The 9,745-nt window shown below is 42.9% G+C and overlaps 1 protein-coding gene across 1 annotated transcript; it reads left to right on the top strand.

Annotated features, from left to right (window-relative positions):
- Window positions 1-590: 590 nt before the first annotated feature.
- On the top strand, window positions 591-9,620 carry tsnaxip1 (translin-associated factor X interacting protein 1). Its single transcript, XM_088939168.1, has 16 exons — window positions 591-713; window positions 1,053-1,152; window positions 1,792-1,898; window positions 2,284-2,410; window positions 2,651-2,744; window positions 3,239-3,435; window positions 4,466-4,601; window positions 4,964-5,133; window positions 5,873-6,032; window positions 6,374-6,504; window positions 7,186-7,314; window positions 7,485-7,643; window positions 8,072-8,181; window positions 8,397-8,511; window positions 8,844-8,950; window positions 9,163-9,620. Exons 1-16 carry the CDS (start codon window positions 649-651, stop codon window positions 9,368-9,370), a joined length of 2,115 nt encoding a protein of 704 aa, XP_088795294.1. The 5' UTR covers window positions 591-648; the 3' UTR covers window positions 9,371-9,620.
- The last annotated feature ends 125 nt before the right edge of the window (window positions 9,621-9,745 follow it).

Here is a 9,745-nt window from a genome sequence, read left to right as displayed (position 1 = left end):
CCTGTAGCAGCTCATAGGGTTCTCGGGAAATGTAGTTTTTAAAAGGCTGGCATTTCTTTATTGAGTTATTGCGTCCCTTAATAAAGAACTACATATACCAGGATCAACGCCACATGAGCTGGAGTGTTTTGAACATTTTTCAAGCAACAGATTGGGATGTTTTTTACACGTAACTAGAATATTTGACCCGATAAAATTGAAAAAATTGCTCATTACTGCTATGTATTAATTCAGTGCAGATGGGGAGCTTTAAGTTTTACAAATGTTTCTACAGACGTGTGGTGCTTTGTTTTTTTAAACTGTTTGCAACTTCCAAAAATATATATTCAGAAACGACCACATTCTTTAATTTCCCCTTAATTACGTAAACAAAATCTTGTGCTAGGGACATAACGGTATTTAAATCTAAAACCACGACTGTACGGAGATAAACAGCTTTTAAATAATAATAACTGTGTTTTTAATGTCCAAACTTTGCGATCTATAGCAGGAAAAATTAGGAAACATATATTTGTTTATTTGCTTTGCTGAGGACATCCCTTTAAGGTCCTGCCGGGAGGGGTCCTTCGTCTCCATGGCAACGCAGTGTACACAGACAGCGCCAGTTGGGTCAGGACAATCCCAGCCGGCGGTACAGGGATTAATCTCATGTTCGGCATGTCGGTCCAGAAAGACCGCAAGTTGCCTCCTTTACCTGTGTCAGAAAGACAAGGGTCAGTTTTGAAAAATACAGTTACAGTTAAATACAGTTTCTAATATATATATATATTTCCAAATGAACCCGCAGTATGCAGCAGACCGCAATGGCTAACAAGTAACGTATTGCGTGGTTTCTATTTTTATTTACAAGTACATCTCTATCTCAGCAAAGCGCACAATTATTTTACTGAATATGAACAATAAAATACATTTCAGATAACTGAGTTCTGTCTTTCCTTTTCTTGAGAAAATGACGGTATGTATGGGGACAGCGACAAAGTAAATATACCACCAAAAGAAAGCCTGCTATTTAAAGGCTAGTCTTGGGAGATCACGACCTCGTTATTTTATAGATCGCCTGTAAGCTGTCCTGGAGGGAGCGAGAAGCCTGTCAGGAAGAGTCGACAGCAACGCGATGAAATCGGAAGCCTTTTCACCCTGAAAACAGCACATGTGAGTAACACTAGTAGTACTGCTACTACAACACTTACTGCTGCTGTAGCTACTCTCTTGCTATTTTTACTACTAATACTACTGTAGTATTACAACCAGTACTACTGTGGTTACTATTCTACAGCTACTTGTACTACATCTACGCTAATACATTACTGCTACTATACTAGTAAATCACTAGTCTCACTGCTACTGTTGCTAATGTACTACTGCTTCTGTACCACTACTCTTGCTGCTGCTATTAATAAGGCCAGATGAATAAGGGCAAAATTGAAGTGATTGAAATCTTAATTATGCAATTTTATAGACTATATGCTTTGGTATGTTGCACTTATGTATTTCTGAGTCTGAAATGAAAATATTTAATGTGACGAATGCAATGCATATTCTTACAGTTCATTAAGTTAAACTTTATTAAGTAAGTTTATTTGAAAATAATTAACAAAATTGTTACAATTGCTGAATAAGTGTTAACAATACCATTGGAATGGAAAACAACATCCAAAACAGTATTATACAAAGTAATTAACATAACTAGAAATGAAGTATTGATTAAGTTTACATATACTGTATGTCCTTGATTTTTTTTTGTCTGCTGTCAAGTTGTGTAATAAATGATCCTGTTCTCTAATTCTCCAGGGCGCTGGAGCCACTGGCTTCCTCTCCACATGGCCTGCCCACGTGTCCTCACAGATAGTCCACCAAGGACACAGACAGCCACCCGGCAGTGAGTACAGAATTCGTGGGTGAGCAGATTTTATTTCCTCCAGATTCTCCCAGCTTCCCAGTTTCATCTAATAGTCTCTCTCAATCAAGGGGGCGTGAGACTGTTCTGGGTTTTTGGTCTGATTTTTCTGTATAATGAAACTGTTTTTAATAATAGTGTACAGAGTGTACAATTCACCAGAAGTGGCTGATTTTCTTAAGGACACTGGATTCAACAGTAATAAAAGTGTCCAAAGATCTCAGACTTCCCTATGAACCCTGCATTTCCATCGTCTCCCACAGATGGACGGATGTCCGTGGGATTCAGTAAAGTCTGGGCAGAATTCCAGATGTAAATGCCAATGGAGTGGTCTGGGAATCGCCTCAAGAATTCAGTTGTTTTCTGTCTGTCCTGCCTGCGTGCAGATGTGGCGAGGAGCTCTCGGGTTTGGTCTCCAAGCCACGTTTCCTGGAACAGCTGGAGAGCTACTTGCGGAGGGAGCTGCAGGCGCTGGACTCCAGCCAGCTCGACGCACCGGAGCGCAGGCTGCAGGTCGGTACCCACAGGAACGCTCTCCCATTGTCCACGTTAGATAGACCTGGCAGTATCCGCAGGCCCCTGAGTAAATAACATTATCGGCACCTTTTCTTGAACCCTGATCCCTAAATCCTCTCCCGGACTCTCCGCTCCTTGCAACAGCAGCCCTCACACTATGCCCCCTGCCCCCTGAGCAGCACCCCTGCAGGGCTCAGGAGAATCTACCGTTGAGTTCTGTTTCTGTTTACTATACAGGCATACCGGGAAGTGTTTCAGTATTTCATCGAAGATTTAAAAACTTACAAGCCACTGCTTTCTGCCATCAAGAATGAGTATGAGATTGCATTAGGTATGTAACAGTTGCAGTATTTCAGCACATATAATAGCAGTTATTGATATAATAAACAGTGCCCTTTTTATAGTTGCAGCTACATGAACTTTTGCAGTGCATTTAGTTGTGGTGGTGCAATCAAATTTTTTGTCTTTTTTTTCTGGTGTTAATTTCAAATATGAACTTCAGATCCTCTTTGTTTACCAAATCTGTTTCCTGAAAGCATGGCCTTGTATTTCTTTGCCTGCCCAGGAAGACTCCAACATGAAAGATCACACAATCAGGAAAGTAGACAGACGCACTGGTGAGAGTCCAGTTTAGAATGGTACTACACCTGTATGAAACAACAGAAAAGATCCATGAAGTAATGGCCAATTTCCAGAACATACTAGTGGAACACTTCGCTTCTGCTTATGCATGGTTCTTTTTTCAACAAAAAACATGAGAAGCAAATAATGAAATACAAATGACTGGGGAAGAGATAGTGTGATCTTGCTGTGTGCTAACCCCAGCCCATCTGAGAGAGCAGATCCGTACCCTGGAGCCCCTGAAGGGGATGCTGGTGGTGGTGTCAGAGCAGTGTGACCAGCGGGTCCTAGCCCTGCGTGAGGAGGAGAGGGCGGAGGTCAAGGCCCTCAAACAGGAGAAGAGCCATTTGCTAATGATCATCGACAATATGAATGAGAGCAAGAACGCACTACAAGCACAGGTAAAAAAAGGCTCTGGGTGTGCAGAGATAGGGAGATATTGTGGTACACATATTATATGGAATAAATAAAACAACTATATATTTATAATCTGTTTATGTTAGTAATATTAAATATATGAAGTAAAAAATGATTTAATTGTATTTTCCGGCAGCCTCATACCCAGACATCAGGTAATGGAATCACCTTTTCAGATTTCAGTTTTGCATGTTTAACATTGTTTGCATCAAATGTCTATCAGACTTTTTAAAATCAAAATTTGTATGATAGGCTGTGCAAGTGACACAGATGATAGCGGCAGTAAGATGCAGAAGATCTAAAATGTTCATTTTAGACATACCAAAGTAATATCTACTCTAAATGTTTTCTGGTTTTGCTCTTGCTGTGCGCAAGTGTGTTTGTGTGTTCCAGCCCTAAGGCAGTCAGTCTGTGCCTTGGGATTTCAGGACTGGCTTATGTACAGTATTTGTAATACTAACGCTAGGAATCCTGTGGAGGTGCTTCAGCCATTTATTTCGAGGGACTCACATTAGAGATTACACAAACAAGGCCCGCTTTTAAGGAGGCATCACAAATTTATGGATTGCTTTTCAATGTGGACACAGAAGAGAGAATGAGTATACTGCACAAGGGCTTGGTCATGAACATCTTTACTGATGAGTTTTATCTGAAAACAGCCTAAAGCTGCAGATATGGCTTGCCTTTTGGATTACAATGCCCAAATTGATATGGGTTACATTAGTCAGCAAATGTAAGGTTAGCTACACTTTTTCATTAACCCAAACCTATATGATTTACCCCAGCTTTCTGCTTTTCTGTATTATTTAATATACAATATTGTAACCCATTTCACAAGCAATATTTCTGAATATAACACTTTTAAACAATTTAGCAATTTGTGGAAGAAGCAATAAGCTTCTTTTGCTGCCTTAAGTTTTGTAGACGTCCTTCTGGGTGTCAGTTTCTTGAAGGCATGATAAATGCCTGACCCTGCTTACACTTCCGAGTCAGCCTCACTCCCTTCCTGTACAGGTGTCCCGACTGCAGGAGGACCTGGCAGCTCAGTACCTGCTGTATCGGGAGGAGAGTGATGCCCGCAAACTCCTGGTGAACGACATCAGCAACATGAGGTACCTGCAAGAAGAGCACAAGAGCCCTGAGCAAGAAGGTACTTAGTTCAGGAGCCCGCATCATCTCTGCTTCTTTTCAGTTCCCCAGAGCACCGGGGCACCTTGCTCCAAAAGCCCTATCATCCATTAGAAGGTGCATTTACAAGACTGTTGCACTCCCTTTCTCTAGAACTCAGTTCCAGGGAAGAGCGTGAATTATTAAACTTTAGATTCTTACATGACAAATCTGGAAATGAGCTGTAACGTACCGTAACATGTATATTTTGTGCACGGAGTGCAACCGTAGCTTGTAGGGCGTCCCGTTTGCCTTGGTGTGAAGAGCTTGTGAAAGCCTGCTTGCGCAGTACTGTATGTGTGCAGTATTTGACTGCAGCCTCGTGTGCTGTGCTCCTGCATGCAGAGGAGGAGCAGGAGGACGCCGTGCGGGTGCGCCTGGCGCTGAAAGTGGCGCGGGAGGACCTGACCCGCCTGCAGGTGGAGCTGAACCGCATGCAGGCCGAGTATGGGGACGTCGTGCCCCGGCGGGATTGGGAGAGCCTGGACAGGAAGCACAGGGAGACCTTAGGCAAGGTCAGAGGGCACCCATGGGCTAAAATACAATAGCACCTCTCTTGATATGGTTGAATCTGGCCTTTTCCACATTTTGCCTCATTGCATTGTCGCTGAGGTGTTGCACTGCTGTGTTCGTAGCTGCTATTAATATTTATAATAGCTTTCAGTGAAACCCCCGTGAGATAAATGAGCAGGCTGGCTGGTTCCTGGGTTTTTCTTTTTTAATCTCTGTGTGATTAATATGAGAACAAGAGGTTCTATTCACAGCACCGCTGTGATTTTTTTTCACCAGAAGCTATGGGTGAGATAAACATAAAGCACAGCGCAGCCTTAATCTTTCACATCAGCAAGTTATCAATGGAATTTGCGCAGCTATGTTCTTATTTTTTGTCTTTCTGAAGTGAATTTTAAGGCTTTGACAAGGACCAAGGCTTCTATATGTTCGTGACAATAAAAAAGCAGTTGTAGAAGGCTCAACGAAAAGATATTTAGCTCATCATGCCCAGAATAAATTGTTACTGCTGAGGAATCGGGTTGTATGTAAAAAGGGGCATTCACCAATGTAATTTAAGCAGTGCTGTGAAACCAACAGCTGATATGCCTATATTTAAGAGATAAGAAATAGCAGGTGCTGCAGGGACACCTGATTTGATGAGCCTTGTGGTAAAAATCCTTACAGGGCTATTTCCTCCAGTCGCCCTTGTACTGAATGTGGTGCCGGTGTTTTCTTCCCGCCTGTCCTCCCCCGGTCCTCCAGATGGAGATGCTGCAGAAGGACTTCAGTCAGATGAAGCAGGAGTACGACACGCTGCTGGAGGTGCACCGGCAGCTGGCGGAGCAGAGAGAGGGCCTGCAGGCAGAGCTGGAGCGCTTCAGAGCCACCTCCACGCCGCGGCCGCGCTGGGAGAAGTGTGCAGGTACCCAGCGGCGCCTTCGTTCACACCCCCTGCGCCGGGACTCTCTCCCAGCCCACGCTGCCCTTTACTGTGGATGAGGTTTGAAAGAGTCGACAGTGTGCACGACTGTTTAAGAGCAGGCTTAAAATGCGTCATTGTTAACATTGCAGGCTGCACTCGTATTTTATTCAAAATAATCCTCCCTGTCATTTGGACTAAAATTGATTTAAAATTAAAATACACATTTTATTAACTGTTCACATGTTAGATTTCTAATTTGACCTTGTATTGAAGTAAGAAACCACGTATGTTTATGAGCAAGTTGGCTATGAAGTCCGATAAGGCTCATTCTGTTTCCATAGATGTGGTGTCAGGGGGCAGTGGGCGCTGGGCACAGCTGACTGAGGGCCAGTCCAGTGACCAGCTGGTGGACATCCTTCTGGAGGAGCTGAGAGGAGGACCAGCCAAAGAAAAGGATTTCTTTGACGGGCTGGTACAGATATCTCTCTATTTCACCTTGACAGCTATTCCCTGCATGTTTTATAGGACTCCTTATCAGTGTCTACAGGCTGGAAATTAACGTTATCCATTATCTTTACTCGTTAAAGCATTAAGATTTGCATGATAAAACATTGTTCCTCTTGAATACAGTATTTATGTACCTTCTGCCTTAGACCACAATTAAACCATGTACTTAACCACCTGCTGTAGGACACTTCCCTCTTTAGACAGTCTCCATCAAGGTACACTGGATTATTGTGCTCAATGTTAACATGTAAGGTTCATGACCATGTCATGTATTTGTTGAGCTTTAATGAATGAAATGCTCCCTTTTTGCACATTTAAAAGAAAATAAGATTGTATATCTCAAAGTCTGGAGTATATGTCATAGGTAATACCATGATCTGGAACACCAATGGCCTTTCACTGCCCTTACAAAAAACCAGAGTAAAGACTCCACCATCAATTTTTCTGTTCTGCAAAGAAAAAGAGATTTAGTGTCGAATTATTTCACCTTGTAGTGGCTTCAGAAAACCTATCTTATATTTTAAACCACCATCCACTTTGTAATTCCAAAAGCTGAGGGGCACAACTACTGTACAAGAGTTGGAGCAGTACAATATGTTTAAACCCAGGAGATGCTTGTAAACAGCGCCCTCTTGTGTTTGTCTAGGGTACAGGAGAGGATGTGCCTGTGTACTTGCGCTATGAGGGACAGATCAGGAACTTGAAACTCAAGAAATCGGAGATAGTGAACACAATCAAAGAAGTCTGGAAAGACAAAGTCCTTGAGGATGAGCAGGTAACAAGATTGAGTCTGCTAAATTTTCACTTCTAAACTCTTTCACTCTTTTCTAGCCACAGAGATCAGACCTGCAGTGGTGACATTTTTCCCTCCTGTGAGTAAAATCAAGTATCAGGAAGCTGCCTCCGGGCTTAAATCAAATAACCGTTTTGCGGCTGCCACTGCAGAAAGAGGAGAGGCAGAACCTGGCAGAGTTTCTCCACTCCTTCCTCGAGAAACGGCATGTGGACGGTGCCGCGGAGTGGGCTTACAGCCTGGTGGAGGGATGCAGGCGACACCAGGATGACGACTTCATCAGCCTTTTCTTCAGCATCCTCCTGGGAAAGGTACGCTGGATCTGCGGGGCAAAGGCCCTTCAGCACTGCTCTGGTATTTTAAAGCACATAACCAGTGGCAGATGGGCAGGAGCAGATAAATCCCAAATGCACAAATCGCACTGCAAGGGATTTACATTGAAAACATAATCAGTGAAATTCATAGTTCAGTCTTGAGCAGTAGTGCACTTGCAGGGGAGGAGGATTTGACTCAAGGTCTTATTTGGCTAATCGCACTACTGGAGTAGTGTCTGTGGGTTTTTATACCAGCTGTGTTCTTAAGGACATAAATAACCTGCAGACACACACCGGGCCTTCAGATTCCACAGTTGGGGCACTCCAATGTTCAGTTTTAATAAATTCTAAAGAAAAGATGCTGTGTATCGGAAACAACTGACAGGCGTAAAAGTAAAGGTCCACCCTGTGTGTCCGCTTGCCAGGTGGATGAGAGTGTGTACCATGGACAGATTCACCTACTGTCTCACCTGCTGAAGGAGCTAATCCACAGTGACGCTGCAGAGAGCAGCACTCTGACCATGCAAGAGTTCAGGTGAGGAGAACATACAATTCACTTTCGCTTACAGAGCACCCTGCAAGAAAATAATTCACAGCAAAAGAAATACCCCCTCAGGAATAGGAACGATGAGTTTACAAACATGTCCAAATGTTTTTGCCGAGATTGAATTCAACGGGAGTTTTCATTATTGTGTAAGAATTTTAAAAACTAGGTCTGTTGCTGGAGATCTCTGTGGTTCTTTTTGGCAGTGATGCATTACGAAGAGCCTTCCCCCTGAAGGAGGAGGTACAGATTGAGGAGCTGGTACAGGTTGCACAGGCCCAGCTAGGGAGCACCTTCAGCTATCAGGCTTTGTTCACTGAGGTACCCCCCCTCTCTTAATGACAGCTGACTGACTTTCATTTCTAATGAATATGTCCTTAGAAATAATGTTTCATATGCTTTTAGGAAAAGCCCAGGCAGCCTTCTCATTCCAACACCAGTAATCCAGCTAGTCCCAAATTATTAAGTATAACAATAGTTATATGATCTTCAGGACAAGCATTAAATTAAGCTTCAAGATCAATGATCCTATGCTTTCTTTGCTAAGCATTTTACATTTTCATGAAGTTGTTCTTTTAAAGGTTTCACTCTCAGCTTACTCATCTCCTTTTAATATTTTTTTGTTTGAGTTTTGTTGGTCGTTTCATTAATAGGATGCAGAAGGAAAACCCAGACCTTTCCTAAAGCTGGTGAAAAAACAGGCGAATGCAGAGAAGCACAAGTACCTCACTGAACTGAGAGCTCAGCTGGGCAGCAAAGAGTAAGCATCAGTTTCATGGCTTACACTGGCCTTCACAAAGTGCTTTTAGAAATGTATCTATTCATGCAGTGACATTAGGACATTCCTTTATTGTGACTGCTGTATTTATGTCACAGAACCAACCTCAGTGCTTAAATAAGACTACAACTCTACCTTCATTTGCAGTTTACTGCATTAGGAATATGTCCTTAGAAATATTGTTTTTAAAACAGACAGGTTGAGGCTGCGGACCTGAAGACAGCATTTCAAAGCATCGACCCCTCGCTCGATTCCCAGACACTCGACAGCTATCTGTCCGTGGCCTTCCAGACGCGGAGCGATCGCCTAGAACAGGCAGCCCCCGTGGACACAGACTCTGCTCTGCAACGCCTTCTGGCAGCGCATGTCAGGAGGGCAGGTCCTCTGCCCCCACAGGACTGAGCCACTGCCGTTTGATTTACGGTGCCGTGTAACTTGATCCATTATATTATGTTTTTTCCCCATATTAAATACTTTGCCCGATTATCAAGAAGGTAATTCCTATTCAGTAAAATACCCACCAGAATTGGCAATATTTGGATATCCAACGCTTTTCTGTATTCCAACCCCTTATTAAATGATGCAGCCACCAGCCAAAAATACTCCACCCAGGTTTTTTTGCATTGTTAAGTTTAAATTAAATACATGAATTTAATAATTATTTATAATGATTCCTGACGAGTAATGTTTGGGTAGTATTTTATTACATTCTGTAAAACACTTGAATCATTTCTGTGCAGCCTCTTCGGCTGGGCAGCATTGCTCACCTCCCTCAAC

This window comes from Atractosteus spatula, chromosome 21 (assembly GCF_055471065.1).
Source record: "Atractosteus spatula isolate fAtrSpa1 chromosome 21, fAtrSpa1.hap1, whole genome shotgun sequence".
Lineage (NCBI taxonomy): Eukaryota > Metazoa > Chordata > Actinopteri > Semionotiformes > Lepisosteidae > Atractosteus > Atractosteus spatula.
This window is presented reverse-complemented; position numbering and strand designations above follow the sequence as displayed.